The sequence below is a fragment of the Leptinotarsa decemlineata genome, unplaced genomic scaffold, assembly GCF_025532065.1.
Source record: "Leptinotarsa decemlineata unplaced genomic scaffold, Ldec_3_MD MMD2_P_RNA_scaffold_6, whole genome shotgun sequence".
NCBI classification, from domain to species: domain Eukaryota; kingdom Metazoa; phylum Arthropoda; class Insecta; order Coleoptera; family Chrysomelidae; genus Leptinotarsa; species Leptinotarsa decemlineata.
The window spans coordinates 5,460,129-5,477,647 of NW_027412533.1; the positions used below are offsets into that span (position 1 = coordinate 5,460,129).

Genomic DNA, 17,519 nt, shown 5'->3' on the forward strand with positions numbered 1-17,519 from the left:
AAAGAAAAAAGCAGCGCTCTCCCTCTTTTTCACAAGATAAACCATTCAAAAACACAAGCATTTATTCACTAGGTCACCTCTACATTATTCCTCCTTAATTGACACTTTTCAACTCAACAATCAACAATTTTCTTATAAAAAACTTAATTTATGAACGAATGCTTTTTCTGGTGATATTCTTCTATTTCTATGTTAGTTACTAGTGACATTTCAGAAAAAAACAAAGAATGAAGACAAAAAATATTTGAATTATTTTAGGAATATTGACAGCATTAGTCATACCAACTATTCTATTAACTTTAAACACGTAAAATACAGAGATATATAACCAAAAAGCAGCTCTGTACATTTTTTAACATTTTTTTGGAAAAATGTTGATTGTTGAAGTGAAAAGTGTCAAGGAATGAGGAATAAGGTGTAAAGGTGATCTAGTGAATATATGCTTGTGTTTTAAAATAGTTTATCTTGTGAAAAAGAAGGCTGAAAAGTTCCCCTTTTTTGAATTGTGAAGGGCCGTAACTTTGTAAATAAGAAAGAGCGCCGCTTTTTTCTTTCGGATTCGTAATCTACGTATCAAAATACGTAAGTACACTCAAACATTTTTTCAAAATCGCCGGGTGCCCTCAAAACGAATTTACCAAATCCTTTTTGTAACATATATTGATATTAAAATACTGAAAATACAGGAATTATACATGAAGAAATACCATATTTACAAAAAGTATGAATGAATTCTACCAATATTTCCAAAAATTATGTTTGACACAAGAAAGTACAATAATGAAAGTGAACGTTTGGAATGTTTAGGATCATTTTTCAAATTTCATATAGTCCTATGAAAAATCTCATATCATTTCCTTATTTGTGAAACGGGGTTCTTTCACAAGGGCATATAGTCTCCCAAAATTTTTGAATTGATATGTACTATCGAACTGATGATCTTCAAACAAGACTCAACCTCTGACGGAAGCACCAAACTCTTTCGAAGGTTCGAAATAGATGAACACTTCAATTTAGCAGACCACTATTATAATATTCATGCAGTCATTGTTCACTGTGGTTCTGGCGTTGAATCTGGTCATTATTACGCCTTGGTCAAAGATGAAACGAACTGGTTTATGTTTGATGATAGTCGTGTCACGAAGTGTTCTGACTGTGTATTGAATGTATTGGAGCCTCTGGAGACACCCTACATTTTGTTTTATGAGAGAGAAAGGAGATTGGCAGATCAAGATCTTCAGAGGATGTGGTGCTGCAGGTTTTCCTGGTTTTCCTGCAGCTGAAAAATATCGATAAATAGATATTTTTTACTGTTATACTTCTCAAATCAAGATCTACATTGAAATAAACCTTTTCATCTTTCTAATTATTTTCAAGTTATAAAGAAATCTGAAATCTACATGTTAGGGATTTTATCTATTCACTTTAATGAGGGCATTTGTCCCTTTTGCCCCTTTTCTTGAATATAGTCCTGATTTCTGCTATTTTATTATATACCATCATATACTTCTGAGAACTATTGAGAAAAAAATCATTTATTATATAAAAATATTATTTATAATGAATATGGTGAAGTTGACTGAATTTTCTTATGAAAGCAATTTTCACACAAATACAAGGGTAACAACCCTGTTAACAGCTTCGTCATAGCTGTCGATTTCCGTCCTCACACAAATGTCTGCTCTCATGTACCCGCTGCCTTTTAAATCGAAAGAGGAGTCATTTACTTCTAAAAGGATTCTATGTCCAAAATGTTCGTTGAGTTCGGGTATGCATACTTTCGTTCCGTAAGGTATATCCAGCATACTATCCATGGCTAATGTAACGAATTCAGCTCTGTTGTCAACATAATCCTGCAAATAAAAAAAGGGGTATTACTTTACTCAAACAGTTTTTGTTCGGCAGAAGAGAGCGGTAACAATCAAATTTGAAATTAGCGACCTGACCGGGCTTCATAACGTGTAAACGTATAAACCTTAATTTTTTTCCAGCTTGTATAATCAATAATTAAAATGGTAAAAAATAAAATAAGTAAATGACTATCAAACTGCCTCAACGGCGAGGTCCTCAATGGTGGGGTTATTCTATTTATATATATCTTGGCATTGTCCTTGATAAAAAACTTACCTGGAATGCTCACTGGGAAAAAGTTTTACACAAAGCCAGGTTGTCCCTATGGCTATGTCGAAGGATTTGTGGTAAAACTTGGGATTTAGATCCCATTGGCTTCATGTCATGATTGTCAGACCAATGATCACTTATGGTACAATTACCTGGCGGCCGAAGGCTTTACAGAAAACTGCCCAGGAAAAGCTCTCTGGCTCACAGAGACAGGCTTGTCTGGCCATCAGTACCACACCGTCAGTGACCATGGAGATCCTTCTAGATCTACCTCCTCTCCAAATTTTTCTGGAGAGAAAGGCTAGATGGACTGCACATTGCCTATTGTACAAATCAATTTAATGCAGAGTGCAACAGACTGTTGGATGACACTGGAAGTCACAGCATTCTGGAAATGACCTCTGACTTTATGCCTCCAACTGTCAACTACGAACTGCCTCATAAAGTACTGTTTCCTAGTAGAAAGGACTGGATCCTCCGGGAGAAGGAAATATTAGGAACAGATAGTTGGTTCACAGATGGATCAAAAACACCTTCCAGTTCTGGTGCAGGTGTTTTCAGTTGCAGATCCAGGGCAGAGATATCAACCTGCTTAGGAAACTATGCGACTGTATTTCAAGCGGATATTTATGTTATTGAATTGTGTGCAGAGAGATTGGAAGAATCCAACCTCATACACAAGTCAATAAAAATACTCTCGGACAGTCAAGCGGCGTTGGAAGCTCTTGGCTCCTACCGAGCAATGTCTAAATTGGTAGCAAATTACCAAAAACGACTCTCCTCGATAGGAAGACTTAACAGATTGTCTCTGGTTTGGATTCCTGGCCATACTGTCCTGGAAGGCAATGAGGCTGCTGACTCCCTTGCAAAGGATGGTGCTGCAAGGGTGCATGCAGCTTCATCGGACCAGAACCTGTCATTGGCATCGCTTAAGGCTTTGCCAAACAAATATTGAACACCTGGATGGTAAGAAGATTTATGACTTCTGGCAGAATCTTCCAGGATTGGCTCACTCCAAGGAGTTTATTCACCCTTCGAAGCTTGATACCAAACAGTTGTTGGACTATAGTAGTGATAAACTACGATGTCTAACAGGCCTTCTTACAAGTCACTGTCATTTGAATCATCATATGCAGAGACTCGGACTGTTGGAAGACAGTGTGTATCGCCTCTATTTGGAAAATGATGAAACAGCAGAGCACATACTTTATGCCTGCCCCGTTGGAGACCGAATCAGGATTTTAGAGTTCGGCAGAGCCGTACTCTCACCATTTGAACTGAAAGACCTCTCACCATACAAACTAATCGGCTTCGTTAAGAAGCTGGGTTTATTTGGTCGAGTGTGAATATGTGTGAGCCACAATAAACCCTTGCGGGTTGCGGTGGAGGGTCGAATGGACCCACTCACTTTGGACCTAAGCTAACTATCAAACTGAAGACAATACAAAGCAAAAAATCTACCTTAACCTTCAAAGTGATTCACTGCATGTAAGGCTTTCGAGCTAGTATGTCGACTCAGTATGCCTGCCTTCTTTTAATCAATCAGACTCTTTCTGATTTGGAATGTGGTGAAAAGACAATATGTCCGTTTTTCTGAGTCCACTTCAAACTGTAATATCTCAGTGAGTAGTCATTCAATTTTATCGAGTAAAGTGATATTTGGATTAGTGCAATATTGCCAACGTAACAGAAAACGAATGATTCCGTCAGCATAAAAATTTCGTAATCGGGATTCAATAAAGTCGACGAATGCCGTTTTTGCCTGGTCCTGATTGTCGAGGTTTCTACCGGTGGGAAAGCTATCGAAGTGCTTGAAAATATAGTAGTTGGCTGGCGAGAGATCTGAGGCAGAACTTCGCCGATCAATTCGGGCAGTTTCGGCAGCGCTTTGGTTCACTTTGTATTCGTACAGAAAAATTGGCCGAAAATCGCCCAACGACGTCATATAGTAAGTAATAAGCTGAAAAGACGCAGAATATAAAAATTGGAAAAAAAAATTAATAGCATCACTGTAAAGAGTACAAAATTCTCTATCGATTAGTAATACGACACATGTACAGTGACAGATCAATGGTTAGCTCGATTTTTTCTCAAACTATTTTATTACCCTACTTTTTGACTCTCGCAAAATTTGTCAAAGTATTAGTATGTTAGTATTTCCATTTCTCTGGTTCGATTTTTAAATGACTTTCCTCTCTTCGAAGTAGTTGTGAAAATGGGCTCAAGCATTTCATATACATACACTAAGTGTTTTGTTACCATTTTGTAATAAACAACGGGTAATTTTTTTCAAATTATCAACTTAGATATTCCTTCGTTACTTCAAAGTATATTCAGAGATTTGAAACTGTAATATAAAATTTGCCTGAAACAAACTGATGTCATATATTACTAAATCTTCCTTATTTTCATAGATTCATCAGATAATTGAAAGACAGTTCAGATAAGAGAAAAAAATTCCATATTAAAAACCATCTACGATGTTGTTTTGCAAATCAATGAAAATAATGTTTATACATTATAAAATTAAATTTTCTTATTCGTTTACAAATATGTGTATGTCGAAAACGCATTTGAGATATGAAATTATTTTACAAATATTATTATATTGTTTGAAATAATTTTGTTTACAGCTCTCTAAAATATGTAAATAAATCCCCTAGAAAAAAAAAGTTCATATCAATGAGTTGTGTTGGAAAGTAATTTAAAAGAAAATTTGTGGTCTAGAGTATTTAATATTCAAATTGATATATTAATCAACAAAAACTGCAGTCATTGTAAAAAAACTTTATGTTTGAGGTGAGTTGAGAATTTAATTCTCTGAACCATGTCAGATAATTTTTTGTCATATGAATGTAGATTATGAGTTGCTCACCTGTAAGGTCCTCAATTTTTGGCCATGTTTGTCCTGATAACCCTGCTCGTGATCCTGGTCAGTATAGTCAGGATAATAGGCAGTGAGAGTAACATTGTTGAAGGTTTTGCCATGGCATTTCAGAGTTATTTCTGTGAAATGAGAATAGGGTGATGACTCTTTGTGTAGAATTTTTTTTGTCGCACTAGAAGTTGAGCTGAAGGTTGGTACCAACAGTGAAAATACTGTTTTTCAAAAATGGAAATCAAAAGGAGCCATCCTTGAGAATTTCAAACCGATTCTCTACTTGGTAAATAAAAATAAAAACACCAATTATTAAAAAAAACCCTCACCGTTATCAAAAAGTGCAGTAATCTCCAAAAATAAACTCATGAGAATAATACTACTGACTTGCTTCATTTCGCAAACGTTTTGCAACTATTGATACTGTCGTAATGAATATTTTTGTTGTCATCGTAAAGAAACTCGAACAACTTACAACAGATTTGTTGATTCGACATTTTTTTATTGAATAACAAAGTTTGTTGACTTTTACTGTGAAAATATGTGAACAGGTCATTTGATTCACTTCAATGGAAACAAGATACACTTGCTAAGAACAAGGATCATCAGCTCTTCGTCTGGAAGATGGTAAGGGTTCGGTATACTGCTGTCGACTTTTTATGATGTTCATTCCTACTCGGCTAAATGCATCGTGGTATTCGCTTTCTCCTGTCCTAGGCATGAACCACTCGTCTACAAGGGTAGGAGCTGTAAATAAAAGTAAAAATGAGCTCCACGGTTTATCGAGTATTTTTGCAGTTTCCATTCAACAACTTCAACTGATATCTAGTAGGAGTTATTGCAAAAATGAAAATGAATCAGTTACCATGAATAATGATACGGAAATTGTATCAGTCACGAACAATATATTTATAATTATTCAAATGAAATAATGGATTATTATTCGGTAAAATTTGGTTTTTCCATCTTGAGGGAATTTTAAAAAGAATGAGCGTTATTTGAATCAGTGTACTTTTGCCAACGCAACTCAAGTCGATGAATACCTTCAGCATAAAAATTGTGTGCACGGGATTCGATGAAGTCGTCGAAGGCTGTTTATGCCTGGTCCTGATTGGCGAAGTTTTTCCGGTGAGAAAGTTATCGGAGTGCTTGGAAAAATGAGGTCGGTCGGCGAGAGGTCTGGGGAGTATGCTGGTTGAGGCAAAACTTTGACTCAATTTCTTCAATTTTCGAACGGTGATTTGTGAAACGTTCGAAAGTGTGTTGTGGTGAAGCAGGGTCGGACCCCTTTTGTAGACCAGTACCGGTGCTGCTGACGCAATTTCCGGTATGTAATAGTACTCTGCTGTGATGGTCTGACCCGACTGCAGAAAGTTATAGTGAATTACAACAGCCGCTGATCACCATACATTAATCATGGTCTTTAATGGTGGGTTTTGGCCTTTGAGAAGTGTCTGGGTAGCTTATTGGTGTCCAACTACCGAACTGAGGGTCTCCTTTTATCGTAGACAATCCACTTCTCATCAAAGGTGAAAATTCGATCCATAAAGGTGTTGGTTGAGCAAAGGCAAAGAAGAACAGACTTCGAAACGTGACAATTTCTATCAATCGTTCAAATCGAGATTTTTGACGTCTCCAATACGTTTTGAACCATACAAAAATGCATGGCAGCTGGCGCCTGGTTTTTCCACCATCCCACGCACCGTTTCTCATGGGTTAGTCTCCATCAGGGTCCTCAAATCCTTGTCTTGAATTACTGTAGGTCGACCATTTCTGGGCTTATCTTCGAAGCTAAAATTTCCGTAACGAAATTTCACGAACCAACGTCAAATAGTGCGTTCATCAGCACTATCGTTGCCAAATGCCTGGTTGATTTTTTGGACTGGTTCGGCAGCGCTTTGGTTCAATTTGAATTCATAGAGAAAAATTTGCCGAAAATTGCCTAACTATATCATATAGTTAATTATCATATAATTAAACTTTCAAAACTTTTGAAACAACGTTATAATTCGAGGTTCACGAATCTTGACTCAAAATTAGGCGCTCTATTTCAGGTTAGGTTAGGTTAGGTCCAAAGTGAGAGGGTCTATTCGACCCTCCACCGTAAACTGTAAGGATTAATTATGGCTCACACCTATTCACACTCGACCAAATAATGAACCCAGCTTCTCAACGAAGCCGATTAGCTTGTATGGTGATTGGTTTTTCAGGTCAGATGGAAAGTACGGCTCTGCCGAACTCTAAAAACCTGATTCGGTCCCCAGCGGGGCAGGCACAAAGTATATGCTCTGTTGTTTCATCGTTAATGAGGTAGTCGTATAGTCAAGGTGCAAGATTCCCACCCTAATACCCGCGACAACCTTTCCACATGAAGGTTATTGAAACATTATTTTTTTAGGTTCAGTTATTGGATCAGGAGTTGGAGAGTTGATAAGCTCTCGCTCCTGATCTAAATTTACAGAGAGGTCAGTTGGAGTCGTAAGCTTGACATCTATTTCCTCTGTAGAATCAGCGTCAGAAAGAATTTTTAAGTTTACTCTGTCCATAAAAGTTCCACGAGTAGCTAGAGAAAGAAGGTCAATCACGGTAGAGCCCCGCATTATCGTGACAAGGCGATGCTACGACGAGAGGGCGCCCGGTATCTCGAAGGTTACGTAGAGTCAGGATATAGGCTCAGTGTCATTCATCCTCACGGCACGGATACACACACCTCAGGATTAAAACATTGTTGGGATGCCATTCAGTTAGGGAATAACAGAACCACAAGTGATTCTGTCATTCCCGTATCCAGCGGGGCTACGTGAAAGCAGGCATCCGATGGTCGACTTATTCAACTCCCACGTCCCAAGCCAATGCACTTGCACTTGCACTTGCACTTGCCTAAAACAGCATGCACAGTGGTTCAGGCAGTGGAAGATGAAGAAGGACAGACAACTCTATTTTAGGTAGTGTTCGACAATAGACCTACTCACTTTTGACCTAACCTAATTAACACACTTTGATAAACTTGAAAAAAATGGAAATATTTGGTGATATGTACTTAAAACTAGTACAAGTGAAAATATGAAAGCTGTGTAGGTTTTCTTCTGATATGTTTCTCAAATTTAACGGAGGGAGGTTATAAAACTCAATATGAATGCGGCAATGGCATCTCTTGGCAACTTATTTTCTGGAGAAAAACCTTGGGTTTTTGGGGTTATTGCCTGAGAGTTTAATTGGATACAAAAGTGCAAATTTGACTCACTTCTTGTGAACGTTACTTGCGGGCAAACATCTATATTTGGCTTCAAGAAAGTACTCTGTCTAAATTTGGTCGGGTCTCTGTAACCACGTCCTAGTCCAATAACCTCCCCTTTGACAGGAATGCCTACAGGAGAATCTATCGCAGCTGAGAGTTTTCTGTACTTCGCCAATGGTAATCCTGAAAAATTGATGAAATAAATTTTCTAATGATCATTAGATCATAAACATTCTAATCTTGCCTTTCTTTTTGTAATCCGTTTGGTAAATGGTTTCCATTTTTTCATCATCATTATCACATGGATGATCTAGAATATCACTAGATAATATTGCCATCTGAAAGAAGAAATCGTTTGATTTCATCTTCAAAAAAAAAACAAATAACTTCAGTAGTAATCTACGAGAACAGTGTTCAATATTTCACTACATTTGTAAGTGTAAGAAAATTTTGGTTTCGAGATTTCTGCATGATCCTTTGCATTGCCATATCACTGGCAGATTTCTCTTATGAATTATTTTTTTCAATACCAATTCAAAAATGGTGAAACTGAAAAATATCCTCAGAATCTAATGACTTTTCAAATCCATTTGGATCAAATATCACACATTTTCACCTTTTTGCTAAGTTCATCAAGTTGCTGGTAAAGGCTGGACTCTTTTTGGGCGAGTTTTTTGTACCTTCCCATCTCCGGTTCATAAAGATGGGCATCGCAATGGCAGTAAGGTTCAACAAGCCTGGCTACGTAGAAGTTCTTCACTTTGGTTCGGATGGGTGGTTGAGACGGCCTAAAAATATTTGTGTCAATAATATTGTTGTAGATATTTGGGATGTCGTTGCCATCTTGTGACACTGGTTGTCTGTTGAAATTTTCTCCTGATGTTTCGCCGGCCGAGTGGCTGATATTTTCAGAGGTATCTTGTATCTCTTTCAAAAGTAGAGGTGGGTGCATGCTATATTTATGAGTGTCGAAAGAGAGGGGGGAGCCACTTACTGGTTTTTCGTAAAGCTGGTGCCGAAATTGTGTTGATCCTTATGTGTCGTCTTTTCCATTGAAATTGTTGTCAAGCTTGTATATGTCAGTGCTTCATAAACTAAGCGATTGTGAAAGCCTGAGAATGCAAGAAGTTGGGTCTACACGAAGTTTATCCTATGCTCTTCAGTGCTTAGTGCGCGCTCTGCCAGAAGTGATTATCCGTCTTACATGCTCGGAAACCTTCGTGCGAATCGAAGTTTGCTTGTGCCAATATATATCGACTTTGTCGTACTTATTAGGAGCATGTAATGCGGTAAATTTCTGGTTTTGATTTAGAGTCTCTTCTATCCTTGGGCAATGCTGGATTTTCTTGAAATATATTTTTCGAAGGAGGCGATCTATCATGTCAGTTACTTTTCTAACAAAAGGTAGAAAGGTGTATGTCGTTGCGTCTTGCTTTGTGGGGCGCAACAACAGCTAGAAAATCGATCTCAAACGTAGACAAAGGTCTTTTTACAAAGGCTTTTCATTCCAACTTTTTGTCTACTTATCGATTTTTCACAATCAGTTAGTTCGTTAGGCATTTGAAATGTACAAGCATGACAAGAATTTCAATCGAAAGAAAGAAACAATGACGATCAAGAAACTTACGACATCATCTTTACGAAACGCCAGTACGTTAAGAATGTACGAACCTTCCGAGCAGATCGGGTCGGCCGAACAACCTGCACTTATATGGTTTGGTAAGTCCACTCCCACTACTTCCATTTATAAATTCACAAAGTTCTTGGTGACCTCGAAACGAAGTGTGGAACCAATTTCGTTCTTTATACCATATACCATAGGCGTATGCTCATATTAAAACGAAATTGAAGGTTATTATAGAATATTTTGTGATAAATTACTTATAACCAACTTCAAAAACTAAAAACAATAATAATAACAGCAAATAAACTAAACATATCAATTTCCGACCGTTTATTATAACTAATTTGATGTCCGTAGACCGTCAAATCCTTCGATACTACAGCAGCATTAATATATTCTGTGTCACGAGCGCTCCGGTATACCACAAAGCACGTATATATAGAGAAAACTCTCAAATGGCCCCTAGCAGAACTTGGTTTTATTATGTTAACGGATCCGGTACGGCGCTGTTGTCAAAAATCTGTTTCTGTGGATAAAACAGATTACCTATCATCCGATATCCGACCGTCAAACGTCAATGTCGTCAATCAAATATCAAATCATTATTCATCCTGTCATTATCATCCGATCCGACTGACGATGAAACAAATAATGTGTACGTATAGTTATAAATTAGTATGCGTCTGTCAATATCAGTTAACTTTTTTATTTCAATTCATTCATTTCGTTATTCGTGTGTTTGATTGTGAAAATGAACTCAGGAAGTGTTCGCCCCCAGAAGAGCTGTGCACCAAACTGTAATGATTTGCAAAGTGAACGTCATCGGTTTCCTCAAACAGAACTTGAGCCAGAACTTTTAGAATTGTTGATGGAAAAAGTTAAAAATCTGTCACTGAACAATAAAACGAAGGATCAGATAGTATATGTAGAATTTTTTTCACTACTAACATTGATATATTAACAATTTCAATTTTGGCATTAGTAATTTTCTAAAAATTTGTTGAATATATCGGAATATCAAGTAGAGTGGAGCGTGTTTCTAATCAGACTGGCTTTATTCATGTAAAAATTTGGCATGTGTCAAATTTTATTATAAATCTAGGAAATATCTCATTGCATTTTTGATATATTTCAATGTTCCACCTCTATCATCGCTTCTGTATGTTCAGAACTTATAATTTCTCAATTCTGCATTATAGTGAGAAAAAAATTTCCTTGGTTATATGATAACCCAAGGCAGCTATGAATTGTTGCATGTCAAATTGAAACGGTACAGTTTCCATAATGAATACGTGATGTCGATGATAAGCGCGCAACATCTACTTAGGCCATGAAAACGTTTGCCGGTGTTTCCATGACAACCAAACCCTGTACAAGGCAAAAAGGTATCGACATTGTGGGCAAATTATTCCATGCTAAAAACGACATTTGCAATAAAAGAAAATATTGACATTTCAAAGTTTTTCACGGTTGTAGCATTTTTAAAACGAAAAAACAGTAATTATAAACCTAAGAAATCAAACGTATTTACAAAGGAAGAAATTGACAAATTTATAGTTGAAGCTCTTGATGACAAAAATTTATCAAAAAAGGTATACTTTTTTATTATTAGATTGTGTTTAATTTTTCAATGGAATGATATTTAGGCTGTTATGGTATACCGTAATATCTAAATAACACTGAAATTTGAATTTATTTAAATGACTAAAAAGAAAATCTTATCACGGATTTCCACTAAACGGACAAAACCACAACAAAACAGCAACTGTGTCAATTTCGACAAAACAAAAACTTTATTTGTCAAAGTGAGAAACATTTCGGAAACTTTGTGTCGCAGGCGACTGTTTTCTATCAACAATGAAATGTCCCGTCGGCAGGCGGAAAGATCAAAAAGTTTCGGTGTTTTGTCTGTGTTTTTGTAAAGGGAATTTGCAATGTTGCAACGGTCGGCGACCGTTCGATTATCGGCACTAGGCAGACTATTTTCATGAATTTGTTGTATTGTTTGTTTCAAACAAGATTGAGACTTAATTTTCCTTTGTAGAACATGAGGGAAAAAATAATTTAATTCCTATTTGTGTAGTGCAAATGAGAGAAAACATTTCATAACAAAATATGCGACTCAAACTTGTTTTTGTCTGTGTGGTGTACTTCGAGTTTCGAATTTGTTTTCGAAATTGAAAAAAAAATTTGTTACTGTTTTTGATAACTAGTGGCAAGTGAATCCGTCCCAATTTGCACACGTATGGAATTACTGAGCAAATTACCAGACTAAATACGAATAAGTTTTCATAAAAACATCATTATAACATTGGCATATAATCGTGTTCTGCGATTATTTATAACGTATTATAAATTCCGGTCTTTTCTTTATTAAGCAGTATTTTGATAATCCAACAGCTGTATATATTTCAGTTTGTAATTTCCTACTTTGTCTACAGGAAGTTATAATGAATGAATAACAAAAAATACAAACGTGTTCAACATTATCGGAAAAATTTGATAGTTTTGTTCATCTTAACACGAACCAAAACGATTTCACACGCAGTTTAACCAAAGACTACAGAATCGGTAAACATTGGTTTAACTGACGATGATAAATACCGTTTAAATATGATATTATAGAATACTACTAAAAATGTTGGAATATTTACAAAATACTCATTCTGCTCACCTGGAAACTATTGGTTTGGGATAAGGCCATTTGTAGTCCCTCCTGTTACTGGTGAGAAAAGTATCCTTATCTACAGTCATTGTATCTGTATTTCGCACTTACAATTTGGACTCTCATAAATAAGTTCACTTACTGGCGATTTTTTTCATCACCAAATTTGTCACAGTGCGTAGTTGAGGCCAAAGGAAGTTGAATAGGAGTCTCAGGATCACGTAAACCGCAAAATTTTGTGACAATCTTATCAAAATGTTCAAATATTCCATTTTGTGGTGAGCGAATGACAATCGTGACAGTTCATGATGACGGCTAGTTGTCCAAGTTGCTTCACGTTTGTTAGGTTTTTGGTCGAAGATTGTAGTTTCCTCCATGACAGTGTAAAACATCTCTATACGACATTTGTCCCCACTTTTCGATGATGTCATTTTTAACCAGAAGTTGTTCCGAGTACGGATTCCAAGATGTTATTTTGGAGGTTATTCTGGATCCCATACCTTGAACATATCCACTACGGGTTTTGAGAATGCAAACATTTGTGTGAATACTCACAAGTTCCTGGTTCCTCAATCATGTCATTTTTGTTAGATCTGAAGCTACTTTTTATTTCATATGGAGTATAATATGGACCAGGAGGTAATTTAGGACACGTGGAATAGGACTGGTACTGCTTTCCTTCAATAAACATATTTGATTTTGAACAGTTATTCACTTTTCTGTTAAAATTATGAAACATACATAGGATAACGTACTCAAAAAACACATTTCAATGTGAAAATCTCACATTAAAGTGTGTTTTTTGAATAGGTCATAATGGGTTTTCTTCAAGTATCGGTCTGTTTGATCATATTTAAGAATAGGATGTGATAAAGATGTAGTAATGAGGTAGTGATTAGGCAGCGCTTTTTACGAACGACAGTTCCTATGCGCGCTGGCATGATATATGTTTGATAATAATTGACTTGAAAATTGAAAGTGACGTTGCCGTGTCAGATAGCTGATACATTTTTCGAGTACTACAGACACCAGGATATAGGTGAAGAAATAAAACATGTATTTACCTAAACTATATGCATCCAGCAAACAAAGCAACCCAAACAATGATTGATGCGTGATCAAAACGATCACCACGCATATTTGCATCTATTGGGTGAAATAAACAAGCCTCCTTACGCTGACCAATCAGATTAACTGCAATCGACTGGCGGAATTCATTGTTTCAGGTATATCGCTACAGTGTCGGAGTGGTCAGTTACGTTTTAACGCCTGTGGTGTGTACATATACGGTATTTTGAAGTTTGAAATTCAAAAAAGTCAAGTACTGACATGGCTGAAGAAACTGCTAATTTGTGTCCCTACACTCCATATAAATAAAAATGAAAAAACTGCACCTCACTATTAGTGAAAAAACTGTAATTATCAACATTAACAAAAATCAAATTGAAGCATATCCTGTATTGTCGGTTGATGAAATTGTGCTGGAGTGTCTCTTTCAAGTAGGTATCTATGAAGTTATGAGAGAATATTGTTTTTCGGCTCCAAAACCCTATCCCTCACGAAAGAAAATTATTAATGAGGTATACGATTTTGATTTGAACGCTATTAGAAGAAAAGTACATAATTTTTTTCCGAAACGAAATGCCTACAATAAATTCCGTTCTAAAAGTTGTAAACGATGATCCTGATCTACCAAATTTCAAAAGGTCGACATTCCACCAATTATTAAAAAGAAGTTTCAGATTCAAAAAAAGTGGGGGAGAAATATTTTGTTGCTCGAAAAACCAGAAAAAGTATTGCGGTCACGACATATTTAATGAAAATAAGAGCCAACAGACGAGAGAATTGAAAAATCTATTATCTGGATCAAAGGTGGGTAAACGCGCCACACTTAGTCCAAAATTTGGGTTGACGAATCGATAACGTCCTAATGACAAGCCTTTTTAGATGGTTTGCCTTAAAGAACCCTTCAGTTGAAAATCACCTCGTTATACTCTCAAGAAACCGCATATGTTTGTGAACAAGCTAACTTGTTATTGTTATGTGATGTTATTTGCATGAAAAGAAACGCTTCTCCTGTTTCAACTAGAACAAAATAAATCCCTTTTCAGCCAATAGAAAACAGTTGATAGTCATGACGCGAAACCGGTTTTGTTCCCGAAGTCTTGTGGGGAAGAAAACCGCCGACTATCATAAGGAAATAGATGGCATATCTTTTGAGGATTGGTTAAGGAACGTATTTCCGAAACTAGAAAAGAAATGTGTAATTGTTTAAGATAACGCTCCATACCATTCCAGAAAAGCTGGAAAAATTCCTATTACGGTTAAATAAAAAGCTGTAATTCAAAACTAGATGCGTTTGGAAAGTATACCATTCAAAGATAACATAGTAAAAGCAGAAATTTTGAGGATAGTGAATGAACACGTAACCAAATATAATGAAAACATTGTTGATAAAATTGCCAAAGCATACATTTATTAGAATAGTATTACGTCTTCCCCCTTGCCACTGCGTGCTCAACACAATAGGGCTTATTTAGGCTACATAAAAAACTATGTATCGAAAAAAATACTACTTTTGAATTTTGTGATATTGAAAATATTTTTAGTGGAGCTGTTTCGTCTATTACCGCTGAAAAATGGATAATTGCATAGGGCATGTGAAACTGCTTGCTTATCCCAATGATTCTAGATCCTTCTGGTTGGTAGCTAAAGCTGTTAATCAGAACTTTAAAAAATCCACAATTCCACCACTAACACAAGTGGATGGTTCAATTGCAACAACAGCCATAAAAAAAGCAAATCTACTAGCTGAACGATTTGCATCCCACTCAATATTCGATTTTTTGGAAAAGGCACCACCCACTATTTCCACACTAGAATCCACAATGCAGGAAATTAATTTTCGACAGCGTTTAGTCAGGCGAATTTTGAAACAGCTCAATATCAACAAGGCGCCTGGCCCTGATGAAGTGCCCGTCATCGTACTTAAAATGTGTGCAAATGAACTCGCACCAGTATTTTGCAGACTTTTCAACCTATCTTACAAGAAAGGAGTTTTTCCTTCTTGTTGTAAGATTGCTCGCGATCAGTCTATTCCTAAAAAGGACAAGAAAAATCTTCCAAATAACTTGCTTTGCTATCAGTGAAATCAAAATCATAGAGAAAGTCGTAAACCACCATATCCTCAAATATTTGAAAGGCTTCAACATCTTGAGCGATTATCAATATGGCTTTCGGAAAGATCTTATGTCACCCATATTGGGAATAACGCAATCGAGAAACATGGAGAATCAAGAGCTGTTACCGTGTGTGGCATGAGGGTTTGCTGGCCAAGCTTTGACGCCATGGTTAGTCGGATCATTTTTGTGTATGGCTCTCCAGCTTCCTGAAAGAACGTTCCCTTTAAGTGACTGTCGATGGATATCTCTCGAATACTTTCACTATCAACGCTGGTGTTCCCTAGGGATCCATATTGTCTCCAACCCTCTTTCAATTGTATATCAACGACTTATTTGAAAAAACCAAGAATCCAATATATTGCTTTGCTGACAATAGCACACTTGTCTCGTCATTTCATTTGGATTCCAGGACATCGGCTACGGAGGTACATCTTCACCGGCAGTAGGAGATTGCATATCTCAATGAGTATCTAGAAGTGATTTCGAATTGGGGTGAGAGTAACCAGGTTCAATTCAATTACATAAAAAACCAGGCATCGGTTTATTCCAAGAAGATAAATGTTTCCGAACCGGATATAATGATATCAGGTCAGATTCCGCTTTCTGCTTCGATAAGTTTGTTGGTGGTTGAAATGGACACCAATATGGCTTGGCATATTGTTCTCATGTATGGAGCTCTGCCCCCAAACATACCCTGAAGTTGCTGGATTCCACCCAGAAAAGAGCCATCTCGCTGGTTGGAGACACGAACATCACGTGCAACCTTGAAAGCCTGGAACATCGAAGAAAGGTTGGAATTTTGTCTATCTTTTATAGATACTTTCGCGGAAAGTGTTCAAGTGACTCGGCATGCTTGATTTCACCAAGAGCGGTACCTATCAGAAATACGCGACGAACTGTGGCTGCTCATCGTTTTGAGGTTTAACTCAGTACCCCTCGAACTTCACTGTTTAAGAACTCTTCCATCTGGTGAACAGCGTTTATGTGGAATTAACTTCCTGAGAACGGTTTTTCGAATGGATTTAATCTCCAGCGATTCAAATCCAATGTGAATCGCTACTTTCGCACAGTTACCGCTCTGAGAGTGCCTTAATAATTTTTCTGTAGTTCTCGTGTTTTGTCCTGAAAAAAAAGATAAAGCAGAAATGAAAATATTGAGATGAGACCCTCTAATGGACGATTTAGTTAACAGAAATTCGATCATAATTAATCTTAGTGATGATTCTCCTAGTAGCAGTTTTTCAGAATTAGTATTCGGTCTAAAATGACAAGACGTTTTATTTTTTTTTCAATGTATACGCTCAAACGTCATTTGGAAATCAAAACCGGTTCACCCGTTTGTCCTGCTGGAATATGTTATGTTAAATACACAAAATTGTTTTTGTTTTCCTCATTGGTTTAACTTTGAATGATTTTCCTATATCCAGCCGCATATTATTAAAAAAATGGTCGTTCCTTCGTGCGACTCGGTACAATTACCCTTGTCTGGGAGACACGTGCACTATTCATGATACCCATTGTATCCATTGTACTCCACCCATCTAAGCACTCCTTTTCTTAGATGGGTGAGTTACTCACACACTCTAGTAAAGTTGCTGAAGCATATGTGCTTCAGATTCCTATAAGAGTACTACCAATCGCTCATTTTCAGGTCAGGTCAATCAATTTTCTTCCATATTTAGATATTAGTTTCTTGGACAATATTCAAAGTGAGTTCATAATTTTGTCACCGAAGTTCTGGTAAGAGGTGTTTCTGACTCTTGTGACCCCCACTGGGTTCAGAAGTTGAGGTTTTTATGGGTTTGAAGAGA

General features: G+C 36.8%; 2 protein-coding genes across 2 annotated transcripts; both read right to left on the bottom strand.

The window, feature by feature from the left end:
• Positions 1-1,517: 1,517 nt before the first annotated feature.
• On the bottom strand, positions 1,518-5,465 carry LOC111518024 (uncharacterized). Its single transcript, XM_023174343.2, has 3 exons — positions 5,329-5,465; positions 4,997-5,127; positions 1,518-1,853 (listed from the first exon to the last, which is right to left on the bottom strand). Exons 1-3 carry the CDS (start codon positions 5,393-5,395, stop codon positions 1,605-1,607), a joined length of 447 nt encoding a protein of 148 aa, XP_023030111.1. The 5' UTR covers positions 5,396-5,465; the 3' UTR covers positions 1,518-1,604.
• On the bottom strand, positions 5,329-12,873 carry LOC111518023 (uncharacterized). Its single transcript, XM_023174342.2, has 5 exons — positions 12,536-12,873; positions 8,854-9,025; positions 8,482-8,575; positions 8,244-8,420; positions 5,329-5,746 (listed from the first exon to the last, which is right to left on the bottom strand). Exons 1-5 carry the CDS (start codon positions 12,613-12,615, stop codon positions 5,589-5,591), a joined length of 681 nt encoding a protein of 226 aa, XP_023030110.1. The 5' UTR covers positions 12,616-12,873; the 3' UTR covers positions 5,329-5,588.
• Between the last annotated feature and the right edge of the window lie 4,646 nt (positions 12,874-17,519).

Coding starts and splice junctions, on each gene's coding strand:
- LOC111518024 (XM_023174343.2), bottom strand. CDS start 5,395: ATGAAGCAAGTCAGTAGTATTATTCTCATGAGTTTATTTTTGGAGATT. Junction 5,128..5,328: donor TACTGCACTTTTTGATAACG/GTGAGGGTTTTT, acceptor CTCATTTCACAG/AAATAACTCTGAAATGCCAT. Junction 1,854..4,996: donor AAAAATTGAGGACCTTACAG/GTGAGCAACTCA, acceptor TTTTATTTGCAG/GATTATGTTGACAACAGAGC.
- LOC111518023 (XM_023174342.2), bottom strand. CDS start 12,615: ATGACTGTAGATAAGGATACTTTTCTCACCAGTAACAGGAGGGACTAC. Junction 8,576..8,853: donor TTGATGAACTTAGCAAAAAG/GTGAAAATGTGT, acceptor TTCTTCTTTCAG/ATGGCAATATTATCTAGTGA. Junction 8,421..8,481: donor AACGGATTACAAAAAGAAAG/GCAAGATTAGAA, acceptor TCAATTTTTCAG/GATTACCATTGGCGAAGTAC.